Consider the following 27878-nt stretch of genomic DNA (forward strand, 5'->3'; position numbering starts at 1 on the left):
GAGCCACCTAGGTGCCCCAAAAACATTTATTTTTTTTTGTTGTTGTTGTTGTTTTTTTTTTAAGATTTTATTTTTTATTTGCGAGAGAGAGAATGAGATAGAGAGAGCATGAGAGGGAGGAGGGTCAGAGGGAGAAGCAGACTCCCTGCCGAGCAGGGAGCCTGATGTGGGACTCGATCCCGGGACTCCAGGATCATGACCTGAGCCGAAGGCAGTCGCTTAACCAACTGAGCCACCCAGGCGCCCCCAAAAACATTTATTAAAAACAAACCTAGATGTGAGCAGAAAACTGCTTGAGTCGAGGTGGATAAAGAAGAAAATGGGAAAAAATAAGAATCACAGATAATCCCCAAAGTTCATTTCAACCATTAGGATTCTCCCCGTTTAGATATTTTGTGGTTAATAATATAGATAGGATGATATAGATGGATAGACAGAATGCTAATGAGTTGTCAACGATTACTTTATTGAGCATTGCAAGGTGCACAGCATTGTACATAGCCTGAAAATGTCAAGTTGACTTCCGTCACACCCTCTGTAAAGGCTTCCCTCATTTCCATGGTTTTGCGGGCTTTCTTCCCGTGCTCCAGGGAGCACGCTGCTAGGATTGTTCTTGCAGCGCTCACCATGCTGTGTTTCAGCTTTCAACTGCACCATGTGTTCGCCCCACTAGATTTCTGAACTCCTCCAGGACGGGATCCACATATTGCTGATCTCTGCAACCTCGATGTTCAAATACATGTTTGACAGATGAATGACTGAATGAATGATGAGTGCTTCATTCTAGGTCTTTCTCCCAACTCCCTAGTCTGCGTTTAGGTGGAAGTGCTGATGGTGAGTGAGAAGCCAACATTCAAAAGGCACAATGGAAAAGAGGAGTGTCCAAAGGCATGGCTCATCCACAGACTAGAAATTAGCTCCATAATAATGAACAGTTGACCTCCCCAGGGCCTGAGAACATAACAGAGCCACAGAAAAATCTTCAAGCTACAGACAGTGTTCATCAGTCCAAATTGTCACCTCAAAGTGAAAGTAGCTTATGGGGAGGGGGGAGCAGTCCAGCCACCTGCTGGAGCCAGTTCCAGTAAATCAGGCTCAACTAACCCTACTGGTCCAGAGCGGATGGGCTCAGCCACCTCACCTTAAGGATCTATCTTGCTTTATTACCCCTTCCCAGATTTCACAAAAGGCCACACAAGAATAAATAAATAAAACACTAAACAACTCGAAGTGAAAAAGAAGGCATTTCCAAGTGGCTCTCGAGAAGCAGTTTGGATGCCCTGTTCCTTGCATGGCGCCAAGGGGTTCAAGCTGCCGTGGATGCCCTCTCTGGGCCTATCAGCACGAAAATACATACTGTGAGGGAACAAAGATTCTGTGGGGGGCAGGAAGCATGACGCTGTGCACAGATGGCTAATGGTTTCATCACTTGGGCTCAATCCATCCAATTGAGGAGTCAGGGCTAGACTCTGTTTGATGGACGATGGAGAAAACCCAAGGAGGCAGCTGAGTAGTAACGCACACACCACATTATCTGACATCCTAGGTGTGATGGGACAGGTGCAAAAGACCTTGGCTCCTGATCTGCCATGAGCCAGCAAAGAAACTAAAGGCAAGACTGGTGCCTCCCTGTGCCTCAGTTTATTCATCAGTTGAGGGTTTGGCCAGACCATCTCTCTGGTTGCTTCGAAGATTCTCTTCCTTTCATCCAACAGGACTCTTGACCCCTCAGTACCAAGGCGAACCCTCACCCTTCCGTGAACCTCCACGCTGCTGAGATGAAGGGAAGGCCCACTACAGGGTCTCACTCACAAACAGAAGCGTTGCTAAAAGACGGCTTAGGATTCTTGGATAAATCTAGTGCATATCCCCTACCATGGACCAGTCTGGTGTTCATAATCCCCAATATTGTCTCACCAATTGACCTTCTACTTTGGGTGCAATTCAATTATTTTTCTGCAACATGGAACTCACTACACTCACATTTCTTGTCTACCAACCCACTGGAAGTATTATTTCTCTCCATTATTCTCTCCTTGTTGCCTTTCTGGATCCCAGGTATTTACAACTAACTTTCAGATGAATGGTACTCTACCCCCCCAAGGACAGTATTTTACACGTGGCCCATTTCTACCTCACGGCAACTCTTGAGGACACTCAGAAAAATCCAGATGATTCCATCTCAGCTGTGGAAGGTGGAACAAAGTTTGGAAGATACTGCTTTCTCTTTCGGGGCAAGATTTAAAATAAATTGATCAGAAAAATGGGGGTTAGCTCTCAAATCAAACTTGCATTAATGGGAGAGTTATGCTTTCTAACCTCAAACACACTATAAAAGTAATTTCCTAAGACATGGTGATTCTTAATCAAGTTTATGCCTATATAAACATATATGGATATGGATTTTTTTTCTGAGATGGCTAGAATAGTTTTTTTTCTTTTGTGGCTCTTCTGTATACATTCATACCAAAACAATCATTTAAGGACAGAGGTCAAAGATTTTACTGTAATGGGTACTTGTCTGAAGCATAACAAAGACTGATCTAGAATGTTGGAGGGTACAAATTTTCATATTAGCTAACATGTCAGTCTTTGAGTTCATTCTTGTCAGCCAGAGATTTAATATACATCAAGTTAATCCAAGCTTAGCTAAGGATGTTCTCAGACCTACAACACCTACTCAGAGCAGGGCTCTGACCCTTGCAATCTCTTCTTTATACCTGAGAGGACTGTGCTACACTGTTCAAAGGGCAAACAATTTGCCCTTGCATTCAAACTTTGTTATGCCACATTTAAAACAAAATGCTTATCATTACCTAAAAGAAAAATGCAGCAAAATTCATCTTGGGAGGAAAAAAAACAAAAAACAAAGAACCCAAGCAACCTTACAGGTCCTTGGAAGCCATGGAAAGCTCAGGGATATTAGCAAATTCTTTATCCCTAAGAAAGTTATTTCAACAGGGAAGCATGTCTGCACTTCACCAAGGTCAGAGGAGTTGGAGAGAAAGAGAAACAAATGAAAACAAATCGACCAACAGCATTTATATAGGTCTTGCCTTACATCTCATAACAGAAACAAGATTCCTTTCCCATTCTCTCTGAAACTCTTTGGATTAAGGTTGTCTTCTCCCTAATTCTTCCCTTCTCTGTAATTCCTAGTTATCACAAATGAACACCAGAGTATCTCAGGCAGTCCATCTAGTAGCAAAGTGAAGAAAGATTCTAATGGTTTGGAAGTTTGCCCATATCCCACAGATGACCTACACATAATCCCACTCTCAACATCCCTCTTTGCTCAAGTCTAAATTATACCATCTTCTTTTGCAAAAACATGCAAATACCCCTACCAAAGGCCAAGATATAATGGTAATTGACAGCGAACAGAAACCCATTGTAAAGACAAAATATTCCAGCTTTCTCTATTTAAAAAAAAAAAATCAAATTCACTGTAACTGGACCCTCCTAGTTTTTTTGAGTTCTATAACTCCCCCGAATTGTCAAAAGTAACCCTGTAGCCAATCCTCTTGCAGATACTAAAAATAACCTGAAACAGGCTACCCATAGTGCCAAAAGCAGCATCAAAGAGCAGAGAGATGGTGCCACCAAGGCCCACTGCAATGTCCTTGCACACAATCGGAACCGCGCTTATGGTGTGCACGGGGAAAGTGGCCACGTCCACGAAGACTCGGACCGGAATGCCCAGAACGCGGCAAATGGCCTTCAGCAGACAACAAAGGATCCGGAGAATGGCCCTGATGATTTTGACCATGACTTTGAGTACCTTCCAGGGAATGCTCGCCAACTCTTCCCCAATGGCCAAGAAGTATGAGATGGTGGCTGAACCCAAGCGGTAAAGGCAACTTTCTATGCCGTTAAACACCTGCTTGGTAACAAACCACAGGACATATATAACGTTCTTCAGGATGCCTACAGCAGCGTAATAAAGTAACTGGAAAAGCCTGATGACGGGGGTGGCGAGGAAGCTCCTCAACTTGCCCAAAAAGCTCCTCCTCTCCTCAGATGGCTCTGGAGGTAGCAGAGCTGACCCCTGGTCCTTGGTGCTGGAGAGGGGACGAGTGCCCTCTTTCGCCTGTACCGTTCGCTCTTCATCCTGGACTTGGTTAACCACTTCCAGGATTTTTTTCATTCTCTCTGTGTCCTGTTCGGTTTCGCCACAGTTGTCCCGGAAGAGCTGGGGGTTGAATGGAAGCAGCTTCTCGAGCTCTCTCACCATCACGTCCTCTATGACGTCACCGTCCCGGGCGTGCTGGACAAAGCCCATGGCCCAGCCGCCCCCGGACGCGGCGCAGCAGGCTGCCAGCCAGACAAACGCAGGGATGGTCACTCTGTCCTTCAGTCTGCGGTCTGAGGGCACAGCGCCTGTGAGGATATACAGGTCTGCCCCGCTGCCACACTGCGGGGTCAGGGCCCGCTCCATCAGGCTGTTGAGATTCAGGTACCACCGCTCCCGGAAGGATGGGGCCATCGGAGCTGCATTTGTGAGAGCGAACGTGGCCACTTCGACATCCTTGCTAAGGGAGAACGGGTATAGCTGTCCTCTTTGGTAATCAGAGTCCAGGTAATCTGTACTCAGGGCTTGCTTGCTTCCCAGGCCACTCACAGAAGTGATGGCATCAGCTTCATCAATCACCTCCTCGAGGGGGCTGGTGGGGTCGTCGATCTGAAAGAAGAGAGCAAGTATTGAGATGCATCCTGTTCACTGGAGAGAGGGTGCACTGCAATCACTTGCACTCGAAGCCAAGGCTCTAGAGAAGTCCCTAGGGCATGAACCCTCCCAGCGCCCGGGTGTGGAAGGGCTTGGTTCTCCGGTGTACACACACATCATTCTAATATCCCAGGACCCTGGTGTTTGGAAGCAGGTGCCAAATAGGCTGTTTCCTATTCTACTCCCTGTGTACTCCGCCCCTCCTCTGTGCTAACAAACCCCCCTCAAACACACACACACACACAAACTGGGTATTCCATTATGAAGTCACTCTACCATATCATTTATAAGACATTAAATCCCAGGGTCTTATAATAGCCTGCTCACTGACCTCCACTGATAGACATGCCCATTATGATTCCTGCTTCCTGTCTTAAAACCAGTTTTTTAACCTATGACAAAACTTTATTCTGCTCCCAGGCTGACGAGTATTTTAATGTCATGCATTAAAGAACCATCTGAATAGCTAAATAAAATCAGAATGACAGCTCCCTGTCACCACCACCCTTACTTAACTCTACAGAACAGCCCTGTGGGTCTTGGTAGCCTTCACTTTCTGAAGGAATGTCACTGTGTATGTAACTAAAATACCAAACTCACCTGTGGGAAACTGGACTAAAAATAGTAAGAGTATTTGATTTAGAAAGTCTAATATATTCTTTGAAACATGGTCACGTAAAGGGCAGATGTATTTTTCCATGCTCTCTGCAGACACAGTTTAATGATCTGGTTATTGCCATCATAGTAAATTACTGACAATGCCGCACCCTGAAGACAAAAATATGCCTGTGACGTAAGACGTAATTTCAGATTACATTTCTGGGTTACACTTGCCCTTCTGCGAGCACCACTAATCTTACTCTTTGGTTTCCCAGCGGAACCTCTGGACGGAGGGACAGGTACAAAGCCCTCTCTGTGTACTCTCTCTCCCTGCTGACCTGGTCCCCCTGGGCAGCCCATGTCATTTGATACAGTTCCTGTGTTTAATGGAAAATTTTTTTCCTAATCACAACATGCTAAGTAGGTTTTAGAAAAATGAACTCTCCCCCTCCACCAGCATCCTGCCCCATAAATAATCTTATAATAAATTCCTTTTCGAATTCAATACCAAGAAAAAAAGTGGTTTCTCTCAATGAGTTGGTCTCTATATCGGACAGTAAAAGCTATTTAAACCCATGGGGTTTCTTTTTGTTTTGGAATTAAATGAAAGCAGACTTTCAGTTTTCCTGCCAACATGCATGTAAGAAAAAGAGACTGATAGAAAATTGCAAAGGACGGCACCTGGGTGGTTCAGTGGGTTAAGCGTCTGCCTTCAGCTCAGGTCATGATCCTGGAGTCCCCAGATGGAGCCCCACATCGGGCTCCTTTCTCAGCGGGGAGTCCGCTTCTCCCTCTGCCCCTCACCCCACCTGTGCTCTCTTTCTCTCTCAAATAAATAAAATCTTAAAAAAAAAAAAGAAGAAAATTGCAAAGGAGGACTGTAGGGGAAATACTCATCCATTCAACAATATTTATTGAGCATATATTACGTGTGACCAGTACTGTAGAAGGAAGCATTCGCATTGGTAACAACCACCACCCCCATCAACATTTCTTGAGCACCATATGCCGGGCACTCTTCTGAGAACTTCACATGTATTAAATCAGTAAGTGGCTATGCTAAGTCTTCACTCATTCAAGCTTACCCAAAAACTAGGTACTATGGTATTATCACCTTTTTTGATAAATGAAGACACTAAGGCACATCAAGATTAAGCAGCCTCTTCTAGGTCACAATGAGGAGTGGTATCACCACACAAACATGGCAAGTCCAGCCCCATGGCTGGTGTCCTTAATCACTGCTTTATGTGCCTCAAAATAGGCCTTCACAAGAAGAAATGAACCATCTATTTGGGAAAACAAGACACAGATACAAAGTTAAATAGGAAGCCAAGAGAAAGATAACAGTGCCATGCAGGTTACCCTAAATGCTGAATAAGTGATATAAAGAAAAAGAGCACACGAATTTCGAAGGAAGGAAGGGCACCATGAATGCAGTCAAGGATGATATCTCACTTCTTGGAGAAGACAGAAGCTGAGGTGGGATTAGAAGGATGTGCAAGACTTCGATAAATGTAGAGACACAGAAAGGTCAGTAAGGCTTAACAAGACTTCTCACCAAGGCATGGGGGCAGAGACCAGCAGCCTGTGAAAAGAGGATTCCTTCTCTCTCTCTTTTTAAGATTTATTTATTTATTTGAGAGGGGACAGGGCAGGGAGAAAGAGAGAATCTCCAGCAGACTCCCTGCTGAGCACGGAGCCTGAAACAGGGCTCGATCTCACGACCCTGAGATCACAACCTGAGCTGAAGTCAAGAGTCGGATACTCAACTGACTGAGCCATCTAGGCGCCCCCGAAAACAGGATTCGAAGTAAGGAAAAGTGAAAAGCTGAATCGGAATGGACAGCAGGAAGCAGAGTATAAATGATCTGATATACAGATAACTCATCATGGGATAATTATCACTACCAGTGAGTGCTCACTATGCACCAGGCACCACGGAAAATGCTCTACATAAAGCATCTTTTTAAATCCTAATAGGATCCCCATCACCTCAGATATGGCAAAAATTGTAAAGCAGGTTTGCAAAGGACTACAATTCAGAAAGCACTGCCCTGCTGCATTTACTCTTCACATAACCCTCCGGGCGAGGGATTATCTTCATTTGACGCACAGGAAAGTGAAAACTCACATAAGCAACGGATACAAGGTCACCCAATATGTAATATGGCAGGGCCAAGGTTTATAGCCAGCTTCTCAGACTCCAAAGCCCCAGCCCCGCGCCTCTGGGTGAGGAAGGGAGCACGAGAGCCCCAGGGCAACCAGGCTGGAGGACAGGTGGAGGACTAGAGACACCTGGGCGACACAGATGGCGCCGCAGGAGAATCAGGCACCTGGGGTCACATCAGAAGTCAGGGGAGGAGAAAGCTTTGGCTAGAGAAGATCAACAGCGTGGCACCCGCCGCAGAGAAGAAAGGGAAGGATGGAGACAATGACCAAAGCCTTCGATGATTTGAGAATCCTTAGTGACACTTCAAGAGGCAATTTCCACTGAGGGTTCGGGAAGGAAGGCCGATGGTGAAAGTGACTGGATATGGGCAAGAGTGGACTGCAGACACAGACGGCTTGTTGAAGTCTTTAGGTAAAGGCAGGAGATGAGCAGGCCCTTCGCCGAGAAGCAGGGCTCCCAGGGATCAGCAAAGATGGTCTTCCAGCCCCCACACACGGCCCAGGGCCAGGGGCATCGGGAGGGTGGGGCTGCTGAGTCTCTGTGCGTGCAAGGAGTATTTTGGGGCTCGAAGGCATCTCAGGGGCATAGTGCCACCGAGCCCCGGCCCAGTCCCTGAGCGTTTCTGGGCTGCGAAGTCCATGCAAACCTTAGGGACCTGAGGCAGCCGGTGCAGATTTGCCACAGCGGAGTTCGTCACTGGGTGGGGAGGAGGAGCTATTTGTCGACAGTGACAATGGTCTGCAGAACTCAAACACGAAGCTTCAGCACTCAGCAGCAGTACTCTGCCCCCTTCTTTCCTCCTCCCTCTCGATCTCTTCTCAACTCCTCTGGGAGTTCACAAGCACCTTCTCTGTAGCAGTTCAGAGGCCTGGCAGGTACAGGGGAGACCCCTAAACCTCCTTCCCGGTATCAAGACTGCACAATGATTTTGACGAGACAGATGACCCCACAGGGCCAGAAGACCAGAAGGTCCCAGCCAAGACCTCCAAGACCAGTTGGGGGACTGTGCCATGGGGCAAGAAAGTGGCAGCAGAGGGAGAGTATGTGTGTGCCTTGAGAGTGTGCACAGGCACAGAATGTTCCAGAACACACAGCTGCACAGAGGCTTTGCAGAGGGGTGGGATGCCAGGTGAGGAGGATGGGAAGGTGGCAGACGCTCATAACTAGTCACCAGGATTAGTTTTAAAGAGCACACACAATGGATCCAGCAGAAAGAGATATCGGGGTGGGGGGATGGAGGTGTCTGCATGTGGAGATCGGGCTCCTGTGCATTTGCTTCTTATATTTTTACAGACTGCAAGTTCCACAGACACCGGGATTGCCTCATACTTTCGCCTGCCTAAAACACGATGAAGATGCTGCATATGGTAGGTTCTAGGTAGGTGGTGGCTGATTAGTATGCTGGTGATCACGAGCACTGATGGCACAGGGGGGTGGGACAGCAAAGGGAATGCTACTGGGAGCACGTGGAGAGGAGTCAGCCGGGATGAGAGAACCTCCGCTGAGAACACAGGAGAAGAGGAAAGGGTCCGTAGGGAGTTGGGATTGGTGAGTTCTCTGCCATCATTGGGGACATGGAGGCAGAGCCTAGGGAAGGTCTGCAAGCCTCTGGAGGTCACTGTGCCGGGGAATTCAGGAGAGAGGCAAGGAAAGATGCTGGAAAGAAAGGGAGGCTCCGTAGAGGCCAGCCAGGATTAATGGGACAGGCCAGCTCTGCTTAGGCCAGGATTGTCGTTTTTGTACTTATTTTACCCACAGCCAAGACCCATACTCCAAGAACAGGTTCAGAAACAGGATGAAAGGGGCAGGGGGGCCTTGGCATCAGAGGCCAGGTGGGCAGGGGGGCCAACGGTGGTAGGTGACAGCTACGGGCACTGCTCATGAAGAGATTGAGTGTGTGCGGGTGAGGAGCAGGACAGGCTCAGGGGACGTGGACCAGGGGTCATCTAGGAGGATCATCAAAACGGTTATAAAACTTTGCAATGATTCGGGAAGGGTGGAGTTTCCTCCCCCGGGAGAATCTGAAGCTGGGGCTAGAGAGGCACTTGCGGGGCTGCTTCAGATACGATCCTATCATCAGGAGAGACCTAGTGGGCTCCTACTTAACTGGGGACAAAGAGGCTATTTCGTTTGGGGAGTTGTTTTATTTTCAACAAGAGCTAAGTCATCGAATGGGCTGATCTGTTGGTGTTCCAATTCTGTTTCTGCCCTGAATTATGACAGACAGAAAGACAGACAGACACACACACACACACACACACACACACACACACACAGACACTGAAAAGATGCTATCATCCCACTACCCATCACGGAACAGTCAGAGGGCCCCTCCTACAGGGAACAGTCGGAACATCGGATGATCTTATCAGACCTGGAGCTCGCTGGCGCAAACAGGCCCTCTCCACAGTCACACACAGGAGAATAAACTAGACCTGAGGCCTTGGGTGAATCCTGAGAGAATGCACTCACCACGGAAAATACCAAGCTTGAGGAAAGTGCTGCCTTTCAGAAAAGGAGCGGGAGGCTGGTGGGACGACGAGAGCAGATGAAGGGTATTTGAGGAGGAATAACCCATAAGGCCTTGCAGCTCTCGGGGAAAGGAAGAAACAGAGTTCCGACCCACCCACTGAAGAGAGAAAAAAAAAACACCTCCCTGTTTGGCATCCAAAATGTTCTTTATCCTCTTGGGAATAGAAACAGCTTTAGAAGACTTAGCAGGATTTTTTTTTTATTTTAATTCTTTTTCTTTTCTTTCTTTTTTTTTGAAGGAGAAATGCAGGGCTTTCCACTTCCTGACCAGCCCTTCAGCACTCAGGCGGGCTTCCTGGTCCTCTTGGCCTTCCTCCCCGTGAATCACCCTTCCTCTGGGCCCCCAGGGCCACTCACACACCTTCCTGTGGTGGGGCGCAGCGGGCATTTCCACCTCCGGCCGCTGTGCGCCCTGTAGGTGCCCAGCATGGGTCCCCCGACCCCAGAGGTGCGAAGGCAACCCGGTGAAGGGTTCTCTCCTAAGTCAGAGGATGACGGAGCAGAAGAAAGAATACAAGGCTGTTCCAATTCCATCTCAGACTTTTCTTTGTCTTGGAAATTAAAAAAAAAAAAAGGTCAATAAAAGGGAGGGATTAAAAAATGCACCAACCCTGAACAGCAATATCTGCTGGGAGGGGAGGCCTGAGCGGAGGCCAGCCGGTGGCCTCGGAGGCCTCGGGGACAAACTCCCCACGGGACTCCTCTGGCTGCTCCTTCTCGTACAAAGCGCCAAGTTTCAAACTCCTTCTGGGAGCCTACAGAAGTGTGCCGACTCCTTTAAGACCTTTCCAGAAGTGCAGTACCTTCTCAGGTTACATCATCCCTGCTCTTCTTGGTTTCCTTCCCTGTTACTCACTGAAGCCTGTTTTCCACTCTCTACTCTGCTTTCTTTTCCAGAGCAATTATTCTTAGCATGTGACTGTGTGGTACAGAATTCCGAAAAGTCTGTTAAGCTGAGACATTTCCATTTCTAATTTTTTCCACCTTCTGGGTTCAGACCAGATTAGCGGTGCTCAGGTCCGGCTGCACGTCAGAATCACCCGGGTGCTTTAAATACAGTATGTCCAAGCCTCACCCCGGACCAATGAAATAGGAATTCTGGGGTCGGGAGAGGGCTAGGAATCAGGATGTTTTTAAAGTTCTCCTGATGATTCTAAATTGAGAACCCGCTGGGCTAGATCTTTATCAGATTCTCTTTTATCCTATCAGTCTCTGGTGGAATTAACTCCTGCCCAGATGGCCACTACCAGAAATTAGTGATGTCTCCTTAAATTAGTTTTCAAAATTCAGTTTATATTAGAAGCACCTTGGTCCTTGTTAAAAATGCAGATTCTTGTGCGTCACCCCAGAGCTATATTCCGTAGGTGTGGAGTGAGGCTCAGAAGTGCATTTTTACCACCATCCCAGGTGAGGCTGATGCGGGGTGGGGGGCTCCATGAACCCCACACCTAAAAACAAATGTTTAAATCACCTTTGGGTAGTGCCCCCGCCGGGCTTAAGTGATTCACATGATACTTGTGATTTGTGAGAGCATTATCCACAAACTGCAAGAGCTCCGATGATAACGCCAAGGGAGAGAACAAAGGATTATAGGGCCATTTAAGTCTGCCTCCTATCGGACCAGTTAGCATTCTGATCATAAACATGTGTAAACGTGGATTTCCTGCCTTATTCATATATGGAATGAGAAGTCCATTTTTGCTATATATATACTCTTTTGACTGTATCTCACTAGTCTAACATCTTTGATAGAATCCTATATTTCCTGGGTAAATGACAAACAGGCATATTTGTAAGTCCCCCCCCCCCCCCAACACACAAAACTCCTCCAATCTCTTCACTCAAATCTTCCCTTACATTCAACCAAAATAGGCCAATCTGTCCCCAACCATGTGAGTTACGTGGATGTCATGTGAATGCTTCCCTGGTTCCCTCTGCACCTGTGACCTCAGGGGTGGGGGTGGTGGCGCCTCCATCATTCCTCCCCGCTCCTTGCCTTCCACCTGGGTGCTCGGGCCCAGCCCCAGCCTCACAGCCTCCCATGCTGGGTGGTCCCCTTTGGCCTCCCAGATCCATTCTCCACTCTTCTCCGCCCTGCTCTGTGCCCCAGGAGGCTGACTTCTAGGGACCACATCATCTGAGCTCTCGTGCCCTCTGGCTTAGCCAGGAGGAAGGTGGGGGAGACAGCGACCGGAGTATTTATTCTTTTGCTCTCCCTCCAGCCGGCTGTTGCGTTTCCAGCTCTGGCTGAGTTTCTCTGCCGTCGTGGCTCCCACCAGGCTCCCGCCTGACCCCACAGCTTGGGATGGTGACAGCTTCCTGTAAAAATGGCTGGGCCCTAGCAGCTTTACCATATCTCGTTGACTCCCTTAATTCTCTGTAAATAATTTCTTCATTCAATTCTGTTGGTTAAGCTACTTTGAGTGTTCCATCCAGTTTCCTGCCAGGACCCTGGTTGATACAACCTTCAGTGAGTGCTTTCCCAAGATCGCAACTCACCCAGTCCTGGGAGATTAACTGCACCTTGGGGCCTTCGTGGCCTGAGTTACACACAGAGAGGTACACAGAACCGGTTCTGCTGACTAGTGAAGGTCCCTTGAGAAGTCGAATATGGCTGCGCAGGCTGGACTCTCCCAGACCACCCCCAGCCATACCAGCCCTGGTCGGTCAGTATGCTATAGTTAACTTCCATTTTTAAATTAACTATTTCAGATACTATCTCTGGAAGAGCAGCACTTCTTACCACACGATCCCCTCCTACCCACCTCCTTGCCAGTCACATCTGGCCAGCAAGCAGTCAGATGGCTCTCTCCTGGGTTTTCAATCCAAGAAACTCAGAGACTGCCAACAATCAGAGTGTGAAGGTCGCCACGTGCAGTTTAGGGCTGGGAGCCAGGCTGACCCATGGGAAAGCAGGAAAACCCTTAAAAGATCAGGAGGGTAGGATAAAGACCCTGAAGACTGTGAGACCATTTGGCTTCTAGAAGTTTCCCAGCTCTGGTTCCTTAGAGGCCTGTGTGTACCTCGGTTCCTATGTCTGTGAATCTACCAGTGATCTGTTACAACAGCCCTGCCCTTCACCTGAATAAGCTTGGGTAAGCATGTGAGTCATGCGCCAACTAGCCTGAAGCAAGCCCCCTGTGGGAGTTGGGGCAGGAACCTTATAGGCATGGAACCTTCCAAACACCTGGATTAAATTTCAGGAGCAAATGAAGAGACAAGGCTGTCTTGGTTCCAGAAGTCTGGGAACAGACCGGAGGGGCACCCCATGGAGCAGAGAGAAGGAACTTCTACTGAGTTCCCCAACAAAGAATGTATCAATGGGTAAAGTAACATGGAGGACAGTGTACGAGCCACCGAACTCCGTGAAGAAGCTGAGGCCAGTCACAAGAAAAGTAGCAATGGAGCAGGAGTATGGGTTTTTGTTTGTAACCAGCTCAACAGTTTTATTACAGAAATCCAGGATTACACAGGACTTTAGAGTTGGCATTGGGACCCTTCTTTTTGCCAAAGGTGCGCACAACACTGACGAAGCACTGGTTTTGCATCTGCTTGGCCTGACCTGTCTTCTCCCATTTGGCCACCTGGAGAGTCTGACCTCTCACTTTCTCAGCACAGGCCAGGAAACGATTTGAGCAATAATACTGAGGCAAACATAGGAGCCTGGGGACCCTTAGCCTGGTTGTCTCCAAGGCAGGCATGGTCGGGGAAGCCAAGGGCACTTGTTCGTCCCACATGCTTAATATACACGTATTGAGTGCTAATGTTACAATGCAGAGGACCTTCTGCATACAGTGTCACACCGTCTTCCTTACTCCCCTGTGGAATAGGGACAATTTCTTAGCCCCATGTCACAGAGAGGGAACTGAGCTCCACGAAATTCAGTAACATTTCCAAGGTCACACAGCTGGTAAATGACAGAGTTAGGACTCAACCCAATTTTGTCCCTCTACAAGACCCACCTTCTCAACCACTCGGTGTGCTCACTCAGTCCTTGCCCCTTCGGGCCTAACAGTCTAGTAGGAGAGGATTCAGTCACGGTCACGATCTGCCTTCCTGCCTTAAGTAACAAGACACCTGCGGGAAGGGACTGGGTCTTGTTCCAGGGCCAAGTCTGAGACTCCTATTTCTTGGCTTGGCGCTGAGAACTCAATAAACGGTTTTGATGAGGATGAGAATGGCAACACCGATCACAGTGTCCATCAACAACTGGATGTCAACTCCTCCACCCCTCCTTCTTTGCAATGCTGAAACTCTAGACCCACTGACCAGGAATAATAAGTAAATGAGCAGATAATGAACAGGATGGACTTGTTTCAATCACTGCAAACCCCTATAATCCCACACCTACCTCTTAAACCCCAATTCACCGACAGAGAACAAATTTATGATACACCCTGGCCTCTGGTTGATTGTGATCACATTTATTACGTACGTAAATGGGAGGAAATACTCAGGGGCTGGCCTGTGGCAAGAACGGAGGCACAGGATGGGACCCAGTACTGAGAGCAGCAAAAAAAAAAACCAAAAAAACAAAAAAAAAAACAGTACCGCGCCTGGTCCGTGAGCAATATAACCACTGTCAACCCAATTATGGAGTCGCCCTCATCGGAAAACTGGGAAAGGCTCAAAGCCTGTCTCCACACAAGCTGACAGCTATAAGAAATAGCCTTCCTCTGAAGCCAACTGACAAATTTACCCTTCATTTTGAAGATCATTAGAGAAGGGGACCTGACAGCCCCTAAACCCTTTCCCACAACATAGTAACTCTCGCTGTTGGGAAATGGCTTATTTGCTTCCAACCTAAACCCTCCTCGAACTATTAAATCTTACCCTGTGTCTTCAGCACAAAAAAGACAGCATGTACTTCTCAATGTTGTGTAATAAATATGATTTGAGGCTAGTAAATCTGCCCTCAGGCAAAATCATTTCCATTTGTTCAAACTTTTCTCCTGGGTTTTATGAATGTCACTCTTTTTTTTTTTTTTTTTTTAAGATTTTACTTATTTATTTGACAGGGAGAGACAGAGAGAGGGAGAGAGCACAAGCAGGGGGAGCGGCAGGCAGAGGGAGAGGGAGAAGCAGGCTCCCCGCTGAGCAGGAGCCCAATGCGGGGCTCAATCCCAAGACCCTGGGACCATGACCCAAGCCGAAGGCAGACGCTTAATGGACTGAGCCACCCAGGCGCCCTGAATGTCGCTAATCTTCAAGTTCTTCTAAATGTGAGACTATATGGCAGCAGGGCTTAGGAACAGAACCAGATTAGAAATGAGGAGACTGGTCAGCTCTGCCACTGACTGGCTTCCTCACATTGGGCAGGCCAGTGAGTCCCCCATAAGAGGACAAGGATCACCACTGCCCAGGAACACAGGAAGGGGCAAGAAGGTAAGATTATTTCAGGCCACCCATGAGTTATCTAGACACTGACTTGAATAAATATGATGAAGTAGACTTTGCATGTGAGGGCCCCAGGCATTCTGTCTTTTCTTTTCTTTTTTTTTTTTTTTTTTAAAGATTTTATTTATTGATTTGAGAGAGAGAGAGCAAGAGCAGAGCAAGGGGCACAGGGAGAAGCATACTCCCTGCTGTGCAGAAAGCCACACATGGGGCTCCAGGATCATGACCTGTGCCGAAGGCAGACGCTTAACCGACTGAGCCACCCAGGTGCCCAGGCCTTCTATTTCTAAATTAAATAAATTATTTCTATTCATGTGCAAATTCACTCATCAAGAGCCCCTTCCCTTTCCCACTCCATGGGTATGGTGGTCCTTTGAGAGGCTTGTTAGCTGTGGCTTGGGGATCCAAAAGAGTGTTGAACCTTGTTGACTAGAATAAAGGGTCTGAGAGCCTATATGTGTCTCTATGTGAACAGAAATTTCTGGAATGTTGGGGTGCCTGGGTGGCTCAGTCGTTAAGCGTCTGCCTTCGGCTCAGGTCATGATCCCAGGGTCCTGGGATCAAGTCCCACATCGGGCTCCCTGCTAGGCAGGAAGCCCGCTTCTCCCTCTCCCACTCCCCCTGCTTGTGTTCCTGCTCTCACTGTCTCTCTCTGTCAAATAAATAAATAAAATCTTAAAAAAAAAGAAATTTCTGGAATGTTAGCACGTATACATACACAAACTGTAAAGGTTAGCTGTCTGTGAGAAATGAGATCCTTTTCTTTATAGACTTCTAAAATGCTCAAAAAATATTTTTACCATAAGCATATATTACTTTTCTAATCCTAAAAACCCTTAGTATTATAAATGATGGCCATTACTATACATTAAAAGGGTTAGTTGAAGATTGTCTGCAGGTCTAGATCTAGGACTGCTGGGCTGCAACAGGACTAGGATTGCCCACGTTTCAAATTTCACTGCTGCTGTTCAGTCCATATTTGCTAAGTGCTCCACACTGAGCAACATTTCTTCATCGCTTATGAAATGCTGGCCTGAGGCAAGACCAGGGGCTGGCAAGCTACAGCCTGTGAAGCCAAATCTGACCGACCACCACTTTTCATAAATAAAGTTCCCTTGGAACACAGCCACGTTCATTCATTTATGTATTATTCTCTGGGCTGTTTTTGTGTGAAAACAGCCCAGTTGAATCGTTGTGTCAGAGACTTTATGGCCAACAAAGCCTAAAATACTTCCTATTTGGCCATATACAGAAAACATGTGCTGGTCCTTGTGTTAGAGACTGAGGCTCGGACAGTGAGCAGCGAGAGCCCTGCACCCTCCCTCGTGGAACTTCAAGTCTCACTGGGTGGCACTCAGTTACACAAATACATGTGTAACTGTGACACGCTAGCAAAGAAAGGTGAGGTCTGGTGCTACTAGAGAGTATTCTGGGCAGTTGCCCTATTCTGGAATATCGTGGAAGACAAAATGCAAAACAAAACAGCAGGTACATAGGTCCTTTGATGGGAATTAGGAAAACAGCGGCATCACCCTCACAGAAATGAGCCGAAGTGGCTGGAGGTAAAGGACTCGCAATGTGTGTGGCCCCAGGATAAGGCTGGGTGGGGAGTGGGAGATGCACGTGCAGGACTCTGGACATCACGATAAGGACTTATCTTTATAGGAAGAGAAATGGGGAGCCCTGGAGGCTTTCCAGGGAGGCTGCTGGAGGCACGACGGGATTGATGATCTGAGAGGATTTCTCTGGCTTCCAAGGGGAGTAAGTTTAGAGATGTGGGTAGGAGGAATTAACCAGGGAGGAAGCTGTTTTGCAGAGGCCTAGAGGAAGATGAAGGGAGCTTGGACCTCTGCATGCAGATGGCCAGGATCACAGGGGGGAGGTCTGTCCAGTGAAGAAAGTGCAAGGGCAAGTTCATCAACCACCCCGAACAGTGCCCTTGGCCATGAAGGAGGCATCTGTCATCATGGGTACCATGGTTCCAGATACACTAGAGATACTCCAGAATGATAGAAGACTGATGGTGGTTCGTAAGCTCACCTTTCCCTTCCCCAGGCTTCTGTGCATCCTGAGACTACGGTGGATGACCAGTCTTTCAGAAACATCAACGGTGGCCATTTCCTTACATGGCCCTGTTCAGTCATGCGTCCTGGTCAATTCACTCAAAACACTGATGTGATATGGGTCAACTTCTTCCCTCAGTTATAAATATTAAAATAATGATAAGGGGACTTCCTGAAACCAATGCTACCATCTCCCAGACACAGCGGGAAGGCTCATTTACCAAGCTGGGTGAATGCCAGGTTACCTAGGACATAAGGGCAAAGGTAAGAATGTGCACTGGGGAGAGGATGTCAGTTTACTAACAGTCATAAAGGAAAAAGGAATTTCTGTCCTTTCAAGGACGTGGGGTGTGCTGAGTTGGAGAGAAGGTCCTCTCCTGGTCCCAAAGCAGGGTGTATGACATTACCGGGGTATGAAGTTTCAGAATGTGCTGGGTTCAGCTGCCTTTCCTACTCTGGGGAACCAGGCTGGGGGCATTGGAGGGACTCTTGAGCTCTCTAGGCTGAAGGATGGATGAGTGGGTCCTCCCTCTCTGTTCCAGAGGTGGGGCTCTGGAGGGTGTGCTTTGCTTGCACCGCCCCCCCGCCCCGGGGCAGCTGGCACCTGGTCAGGAGCTGGGCTCTCCTCAGGCTCATGCATGGCACCCAGCCCACTTCCAGCAGCAACAGCTCCACGCCCCCACAGATGCAAGAGCCCTCCCTTATGCTGGCCACACTCACTGAGACGCAAGGGACAATACTTGTTGCCAGACAGAGTTTTTAGATGATCCCCCCCCCCCCCCACCAACCCTATGGAGAATGTCTGTCTGCGTAATGGCCATGGGCAGTGCTCACGATGGATCGACGGATCAGAACAGAGCACGACTGCAAAAGGGAGCCAACAGCACCCTCCGCCCAGCACAGTGCTTACGGCTCCGGTAACCTGCCGTGGTTTCAGCACGAGCGTGCACCTGAAGGCCGTGAGTGTCCACGGTCATCGGCACGCGGCCGTGGAGCTGGGAACATGCTCTGGTCTATGAGGTCCTGATAAAGGAACCTGTGAGTTTGCAAAGAGGAGCTTCACTCAGGAGAGGGAAATAGGAACTCCCCCGTACGTTAACGGGTTTGCTAAGAGAGGCAACTCCATGGGCTCTCTGATGTCAGAGAGCCCCAGTCCCATGCTTCCTAGCTGTGTGAGCATGGAAGAGTAACCCACCCTCTCTGTGCCTCAGGAGCCTCCTCTGCCCAAGGAGGATAATGACAGCACCTATTTCCTATGGCTGCCCTGAGGATTACATGAGCTCACACGTGAATCAGGCCTGGAAGAGCGCCCAGGGTGGTAAGTAAGCACCAGTGAGCACCATCCTTCAGCCCTACCTGAAGCTCCGTGGAACACCAAGAGGCATCTCGTACTTAGCACGTCTAACACTCCTTCTCCGGGATCCTCGTCTTATTCATGGCAACCCCGTTCTTCCAGTTGTTCTGGCCAAAGTCCCTGGGGTTGTCTGCCACTCCTCCCGTTCTCTCATTCTTGGCTCTCCCCTCAAATTATACCCAGAACTAGACTGCCACCCCCAGTGGTCCAAGCCTCCACCGCCTCTTGCCAGATATTGAAAGCTCCCATCTGGCCTCTCTGCTTCTGCCTTTGAACCCACATGGTCTGTTCTCAATGCAGCGGCCAAAGTGATCCTATTAAAATGTAAGTCAGAACACGTCAAACCCCACCCCCCAAAGTCGGCAGAGTGGCGTCCCGTCCCACATGGAGTAAAAGCCAAATCCCTTACAAACAGCCCAGAAGCCCTACATGGACTGCTATCTCCCACCCCACCTCTCTGACCTCATCTCCTGCCTCTCTCCTCATTAATCCTTCTTGTGCCACATTGGCCTCTTCCTCAAACATGAGGAACACTCCTGCCTCAGGGCCTTTGCACTTACTGTTCTCTCTGCCTGGAACATCCTTCCCCCAGATACCTGCATGACTGGCTTTGTCCCTTCCTTCAGGTTTGTACACAAAGTCACCTCCACAGTAATACCTTCCCTGAAAACCCTTTGAAAACTTCACCTTTTCCCTGATAGCTCATATCCTCCTGCCTTGCTTTACTTTTCTTCTTAGCACTTTCACTATTTAACATGTTATGTTTTTTATTTATTTATTTTATCGCCTGTGTCCTCTGTTAGATAGTAAGCTCCACGAGAGAAGGTATTTTTGTCTGTTTGATTCACTGCTCCATTCCCAGGGCCTAGAACAGTGCCTGATACACAGCAGATGCTCCAGTAAATATTTGTTGACTTGGGGAATTCATTGATAGAGGACCCAGGGCCTTATTAAAGCATTAGGTGTTCCTGCCAACTGAAACTCAATCAAAACTCAAAACCAATCATCCCTAAAATTAAGGTACAAGTCGACTGGAACATGTAATTTAACTTTTATTTTCAAACACTATTTCAGCCACCTGTTTACTCTGCAAAATGAAATGTACCCATATTTTTCATCTTGATTCAAAGTATAGGATGTCCTCAGCCTGACCTCTTTGGATGGAGCCACACTCTGTCCGGCACTGGGTCAATAGAAGCATGACTGGAATACTAATGGTGCTTCTATTTTTGGTTCACGCCATGAGTCAGTTTCTTTTCTATTTCTCCTTCCTTTCAGTGGCTAACTAGATATATCAACAGGCAACAAATTATGGCTGCCACAGATGCCACGTTCCATGGGGCCGATAGGTTACGTGGCCACTCTGGAGACATGATATACAACTTGAAGGGGGACCATACGCTTGAATGAACGGTAATTCTAGGAGAAAGACCAGATCACAGGAAGCGAAAGCTACTGGCGAATGGGAGGATTTATTTTCTCACGTTCTTACTTGTTAAAAGTTTCACTGACAGTTTAAAAGGAAGAGAAATCTGAAACCCAAAGAATAAAATCTTTATTCAGGGAAAGCTCCATTGAATCACCATGAGCTCATAACTGAGCTAAGAATAATCTGAAGCCGAGATTTTCAGAATGGCCCATTCCAAAGCAAAGCCACAAATCATCCAAAGAACTAGATGAATTCAGTAAAATAAAAATAAACTAACAACCCTACTCAGTCAATTTGGAATCTGGAGAGAAAATACGAACACTGTCACTGGAAGACCTCACACTCGAGTAGAAAGGGCAGTAAGAGCCTGGGAATCGGGCAGCCATAACTTCCAATCCAGGCTCTGCATCTAGAAGCTGGGTGACCATGGGTAAGTGGCTTTACCACTCTGAAGCTCAGTTTCTTAAACTATAAAACATGGATCACAACATCTAGTTATATGAATGGGTTAATTTGTGAAGACCCTTGTCCATAGTGAGGGAATCAGTAAATGACATCTCCTTCCCTGGACTGTCCAAGTTTCAGTCTGAACTGAAAGAATGGTGTACAGCGATGTCACCCCTGAACTGTTTCAGGACAAAAGGGCCCTAAAATGTTCTGCCAATGTAGGGCAAGTCCCTTAACTTGCTCCTGAGAACGACCACAAATCAAACAGAAACACTGAATTCAAAGAGGAAGAAAAACCTAGAAGAGGAGAAAAATGCAAGGCAAGAGAGCGTAAGTGACTTCTGTTTTTGCTATGTGCACCCCAGTGAGGAAGAAACTGTGAGTGATTGACTTTGGAATCATCCCTTTGAGTCAGCCGCTTCCCAGACTTACCCAGACTCAGCGCCATAGATTGCAATGCCATTGCTCACTATTTGTTTTGTGACAACACACCTCTTGGTGACTCAGGACAAGGAGGGTGGAGGTATCTCTGGCACCAATTTTATTTTTGTTCTTTCAATCACCTAAATCCATCCATTCATCCATCTATCCATTCAGTCTCTCACCAAAGCTCTATCTAAGCACCTGTTGTATGATGTGAAATATATGCCTAGTGTTTGAGAAGATACACAGATGGTTTACATTTTAAGAGAGTTGTAGAATTGTAAGAGTCACCTGTCTAATCCAACATTCCATTTGTGTGTATTTGTGTATGTCTTACACCTATTATATTATGTGACTCTTGATCTCAGGGTCATGGGTTCAGGCCCCACATTGGGCACAGAGCTTACTTAAAAAATTTTTTTTTAAATTTTAAAGGTAATAAAAAAGGGGGGCTGACTCAGTCAGCAGAGCACGCGACTCTTGATCTCAGGGTTGTGAGTTCAAGGCCTATGGTGGGTGTACAACTTATATAAATTTATTTTTTTTTAATGTAATAATGCCAGGGCACCTGGGTGGCTCAGTCAGTTAAGCATCCAACTCTTGATTTCAGCTCAGGTTGTAATCTCGGGGTCATGAGATCGAGTCCCAAGTCAGGCTCTACACTGTGCGTGAAGCCTGCTTGGGATTGTCTCTCTCCCTCTGCCCCCACCCCCCGCACTCTCTCTCTCTAAAAAAAAAAAAAAAAAAAAAAGTAATAATACCTATTAGAGTAGGACCTTAGTAAAGTAGACACATTAATATTTCCTAAGACCTTACCAGATTCCAGGTACCATGCTACAGGTTTATGTGCGTTACTTTGGTCATTTGTCACAACTACTACATGAAATTAAATACTGTTGTTGCCTCTAATGAACAGATGAGAAAAACAGGACTGGAAGAATTTAAGGTCACATAGCCTATAAGCAGCAGAGCAGGAAGTCTGAATTCAAGTGTCCTAACTAGAAAGTATGTATCAGAATTGTCCTGTTTGCTGCACAGGGATTTAAGTGTGTGATGTCTTCGATGTATCTGTTCTCTGACACAATGACAAAGGGACTGATGTTAGAATAAAGGCCTGTCTAACAGTTTCAGGGTGTGTGTAGGCGAGAAGCCACTGATAGAAATTAAAGATCCAGAACTTAATCAAGGTTCTAACTTGTGATCACTGTTCACAGGCATTGACTAGGATTTGAAATATGGCCTCATGGGCGCTTTAGGACAATGCTTTTGTAGTTAACCAGAATCTACCCTTCATTCCAGAGCCCCTGGCACCTAAGCAACATTTATGTGGCCAAATTTGTACTCCCACTTGTCCTACTAACTATTGGAACGAGAAATGAAGTAGAAATTAAGATCCCCATATAAAAGATGAGAATTAAAAACCTATGGCCATTAATGCAGTGGATCCCCTATGAAGTCAAAGAATCTCCATGATATATTCAAAGAGCACTGGACTAAGAGCAAATAGTCATGAGTTCAAATCCAAGCTGTGTGACCCTGGGCACATCACTTAACCCCTCTGAGCCCATTTCCTCATCTCTACAATGAAGACAATGACATCTACTTCAGAGTATTTTTGTAAGATTAAAGAAGTGTAAGCTGAATATGAAGCCAGATCCGTTCAGCATTCATCTTTATAAAATGGTAGAGTCTTCTATGATGGCCTCCAGCATGAACTGACAATGCACTCTGGTAACGCATCACTTACACTTCATTCAAAAATTCTTCTATTAAATGGAAAGGAATCGAGAGACTAAAAGGTTTGAGGCTCCCTGTACTAAACCAGAACCCAGTTCTCAGGTCTCTGAAGTCTTGACTAGAAATCTTCTAAAGCATCTCCACCATGCTAATGGGGGAACATTTTCTCACCTTTTTTGCCTTTTCCCCATTCTCTATTTATTTATTTACTTATTTATTAAGATTTTATTTATTTATTTGACAGAGAGAGAGAGAGCATGAGCAGGGGGGAGGGAAAGGGGAGCGGGGGAAGCAGGCTCCCCGCTGAGCAAGGAGCCTGATGTAGGACTTGATCCCAGGACCCCGGGATCATGACCTAAGCCAAAGGCAGACATTTAACCAACTGAGCCACCCAGGCACCCCCCATTCTCAATTTAAAGGTGACCACATTCCACATAAAACCTACAACAGCCCGCTGTTTTCTCTGCTTCCTTCAGAGTTCTCCTTCCGTCCCTCAGAAGATGCCATTTAAATTCTTCCAGTGTGGGTGGACATGGGGTCCTGTGTCGGACACCAAAGAGCTATTGTCCAGAGAAGAGATCCAAATCATTTGGGGTCATTCCAAAGGCCAGAGCTGGGACTAATGGGGTGGACTTAGAAGAAGGTTCCAGCTCTGCATATGGAACATGCTTGTGTTAGCGGCTGCTGGCCAGCTATGGGGCGAGCCTCTGAAGCAGTATATGTCCCAGCAGGAAAGCTCAAGCAGAGCATCGCACCCGCTGCCGCCTGGCCTAGCTCAACAGCAAATTATTTTATTCAACCCTTGTTGAGAGACTCTCTGTGTCCCGGGCACTAGTGACATAAGCATGATGAGTGAGGTGCAGCATTCACCTCTCATGGGCTCACACTGAGGAGACCGACACATAAGCAGGTAATTATAAAACAACGTGGGGAGGGACGCCTGGGGGGCTCAGTCGGTTGAGCGTCTGCCTTCGGCTCAGGTGATGATCCCGGGGTCCTGGGATCGAGCCCCACATTGGGCTCCCTGCTCAGTGGGGAGCCTGCTTCTCCCTCTGCCTGCCACTCCCCCTGTTCATATTCTCTCCCCCTCTCTCTCTCTGACAAATAAATAAATCTAAAAAAAACAAACAATGTGGGGAGTACAAAAAAGAAAGAAATTATCAGAGTACTGAGCAGTGGAGCTAAATCAGGTGCGCAGTTCTTTCTAGAAGAGATGGTACCTCAGCAGTCTTAAAGGATGGAGGAGGGGAAGAAGTGAGGGGCAAGATGGGGCAGTACAGAAAGGGGATTTGGGGCAAAAGGATTGAGCATGAGGACAGAAGCAGAAGTGACAAACAGTACAGTTTCTGAGAGGCATGCCCGGCAGCGGGATAATGCTAGAACATAAAATGTGAGGGCGTGGAGGAGTGAGAATCAAGGCTGGAGCTGGAGACAGGAGCCAGGACGTGGAGAGCCTTGTTAAACTGCATCCTGCAGGATAAACTTGGTCCGGTAGGTGTTGGGCAGTCACCTAGAGGTTTTAAGCTCAAGAGTGACTAAGTTTCTATGATCTTCAATTTTGGTGTTTTTTCCCAAGGGAAACTGCAGGACAGCTCTGAAAGCTGCTGAACTGGGCTGAGGGAGCCCCCAGGGCCAGCACAGCCCTGCCTGACTCATCGCTCAAAGCAAGCACTGAGCTCCTTTGGCCTCCCGCCTCTTCCTTCCCTGTCTGCTGGGCCTCTTGGTAAAGCTGACTTCAAAAAAAGGTGATGTGGGCACAAGGCAGCTCAGCATTACAAAGTGCTCTGAAGAAGTCCACAGTTAGCCCTGAGCATCCTCCGCAGTGGGGACCTTGGCTGGGAGGCAGGCCTTGGGATGCAGGCTGCAGGGGCGGGGGGGGGGGGGGGGGGGGGGTCAGGTTTGCTGCAGTGTGCTCCAGAGCCTGCCTGCATCTCATCTTGCAGCTTTTCCTCCCTCCCTCCTTCCACCCCTCCTTCCTGATATCCTCTGGCTCCTGACTGAGGCTGGGGAAGGAAGGAGGCGGACATGAGCCCATCGTGCGGGGAAAAGCATCAGCCACTGCCACCATTCTGACCTCCCCAGCTGGGAACTCAATGGCCTCCTGTCCTTTTCTAAACCACTGTTCATCTCCCCTCTCAAGCTGCCATTTGGAACAATGTCCCCCCTCCCTCCCCATCCTCTTTTACCTCCCCAGTGCCATTCCTCATTTCCTGCCCCCAGGGGCCCAGGGTCTCCTGTGCCTCTGTAACTTGGTTCTACCCCCGAAACTTGCTCCTTTGTGACTCCTTCTGTAACTGCATCAATGGCTCTCCCTCACGAAGCCTTCCTTGATTACTCCTTCATACCTGCCCTCTCCCTTCCGTTATCCCCCTCTGTTCGCAACACTTGAGCAGACTGTCACCTACATACTCCTACTAGTTCAGGAGCTCCAACCACTCCCCATGCACTAATCCCTGAATGTGCATTTCTCACTTTTGGTGTTCCCTCCAAAACATCAGGAGGCTTGGAATGTCCTCCTCCTCTTTGTCTCTCTTCTGAACTCTCTGCTTCCGCCTCCAGGCACAACACAAATGTCACCCTGACCCCAAGGCTTTCCCCTCTCACCTCCATGAGAGATTAAATCTAATAGGACTTTGTTTACCTTTATGAAAGTATAGGCTTTGCTTATATCCAATAATAGGTAGGACTTATGTGCCAGGCATCTCTCAAGAGAACTTTATATAGTAACTCATTTAATCCTCAAGGCCACCCTGTTATTAGCTCCAGGATAGCCTGCCCAAGTTTACAGCTCGTCAATAAAAACATTCTCGAACCCACATTGCTTGGCTCTAATCAGTTGTTTTGCTCCTCTCCACCCGGCAGGCTTCTTCACCTGCACACCAGGAAGCCTTGGAGTCCAAGAGCTACCCTCTCTTCTCCTGGTTCCCTATGTGCCTGGCACCCAGCAGGTGATTACTAAATGTGCTCTGAATTCAATGGAAATTTAGCACGCATTCCTGTGTCTTCCTCACTTGTATGTTCTGTCTCCTTGAGCCGTCCAGAAGATCCTCAAGGAGAAAGGCCTAGGTCATCTGTTTCTTGACAGGCCCACAATCGTGATGTATAATGAATTGCGGGATACGCAGAGAGCTTGAGGGGTGCAGCTGGGGACAAACTAATTGTAGATTAATATATGTCTTACATGTGTACAGTTTACAAAGGCTTTTTCACACATGCCTGATCTCCTAGGTCCTGACATCAAGGAGACAGCTATGGATTGGACGCGGACAGGAAGAGAAGACTGAGGTGCAAGATGACATGAGTCCCGGCCAAGCTCTCAGAGCTAGAAATACCTGGATGACATACAGGGATTACAGCCCAGGGCTCGGAATGAAGCACCTGAAAGCCACAGTCTGTTCACCCATATGGTTTTAGCCAGCTTTGGCCATCAGGAGTGGGTGGGCTCAGTGAGTAGCTCTGCCCCCTGCCAAGGTGGTCTTGACGGCTGGGACAGGTACAGGAGACGGTGGGAGGAGGCGGCTGAGAGGCGGAGAACACACCCAAGGGGAGCCTGGCTGGGTCTGCAGAGAGGAGGCCAGCTACGCAGAGGTGGGGCAGGATGCGTTAAGGCAGGTTCAGCAGGGCCTCTGGGGACCTTCTGCAGTGTTTGGTCACCCTCGCCAGCCAGCACAGAACACTCACGACATGGTTTCCAAGTGGTCTGATAATACAGATATGAAGAGTCGGGTAAAACTCGTTTGCCCTTCCCACTAGCTGGAGATAGTCAGTTTCCCTACTATTTCTAACTATCCCAGGGCATTTCTAAAACAATGTACCTTGATTGTCCTAACAGAACTTCAGGTCGAATTTACTCCATGTCCTGTGCACAAGGGGTTTTGAGGCTCAGGTGGCCTCTGCAGAAGAGCAGCTTTTCCATAAGTAGAAAGGGCAGTGAACCTCTAAGCCAAAACACCTGCCCCATCTTACCAGCTGGGCAGACTTCCACAAGTCTCTTCACTCCCTGGGCCTTGATCGCCCCTTCTGCAAAATGGGCACGAAAACGCCCACCCACCTACCCGGGGGGCCCAAAGAACTATGGCAACGACCTGCGCCAAGGCCTGTGGGCTCCCAGCCTAGGCTTTCCGCTGATCTGAACTGTCCATCTCACGCTCCTCACCGGTCAGGAAATGAATGAGACACTGCAGATGTCTACCCCGAAATGTAGGGGAGAACCACCTCCCAGTGGGGACCGCGGGGCCCCCGCGGCTTAAGCGGAGGCTCGCGGATCGCCAAGCCCCGGCTGCGGCTTAGACAGGGGTGCGGCGGGGTGGCTCGGAAACCCGGGGTTCCTGACCTGGCCCCGAAGGCGCGGGGGCTGCCTTTCCCCGCCCCCGGGGGTCAGCCCCGCGCCCGGGCTCGGGCTCAGCTCGCTCACCTGCGGCTCCACCAGCCAGCGGGGCTGGGCGCCGGCGGCCGCGGGGCGCGCGGCGCGGAACGCCGAGTACACGGGGATGCGGTCCCGGCGGCTGTACAGGGTGGCGAAGCGCTCGGCGCCCTCGAAGCGCTGACAGACCTTCACGTGGGCCTCGGCCGCCAGCCCCGCAGGCGGGGTCCCGGCGTAGAAGAACCGGTCGCATTCGCCGAAGCCGGCTTCCTCCTCGCCCACGAGCCGGCCTTCCAGCAGCCCGGCCAGGGCGAGGAGGCTGCCCAGCGCGAGGCAGCGCGCGGGCCGCATGGCGGCCTCTGCGTGCGCTGCGGACCGAGCGGCGGCTGGGGCGGGGTGGGGGGATGGGGGTGGGCGCGGGCTCTGCGGGCCGGGCCGGAGGGGAAGTCGGGACCCGGGCGCGGCGCGGCGGGGTGAGCGCGCGGAGGGGTGAGCGCGCGGCGGGGTGAGCGCTCGGCGGGGCGGGGCTGGGCGGGGCTGGGCGGCCCGGCGGCGGGGGCGGGCCCGAGGCCCGAGGCCGCGCCTCCCTCCCTCCCACCCGCCCGCGCCGAAGATGGCCGCGTCGGCCGGGGGCCGG

The 27878-nt window shown here is 48.8% G+C and overlaps 1 protein-coding gene across 1 annotated transcript; it reads right to left on the bottom strand.

Annotated features, from left to right (window-relative positions):
* Positions 1–448: 448 nt before the first annotated feature.
* Positions 449–27628, bottom strand: ENDOD1 (endonuclease domain containing 1). Its single transcript, XM_032426317.1, has 2 exons — positions 27293–27628; positions 449–4681 (listed from the first exon to the last, which is right to left on the bottom strand). Exons 1-2 carry the CDS (start codon positions 27590–27592, stop codon positions 3479–3481), a joined length of 1503 nt encoding a protein of 500 aa, XP_032282208.1. The 5' UTR covers positions 27593–27628; the 3' UTR covers positions 449–3478.
* Between the last annotated feature and the right edge of the window lie 250 nt (positions 27629–27878).

This window comes from Phoca vitulina, unplaced genomic scaffold, assembly GCF_004348235.1.
Source record: "Phoca vitulina isolate PV1807 unplaced genomic scaffold, GSC_HSeal_1.0 scaffold34, whole genome shotgun sequence".
NCBI classification, from domain to species: Eukaryota; Metazoa; Chordata; class Mammalia; order Carnivora; family Phocidae; genus Phoca; species Phoca vitulina.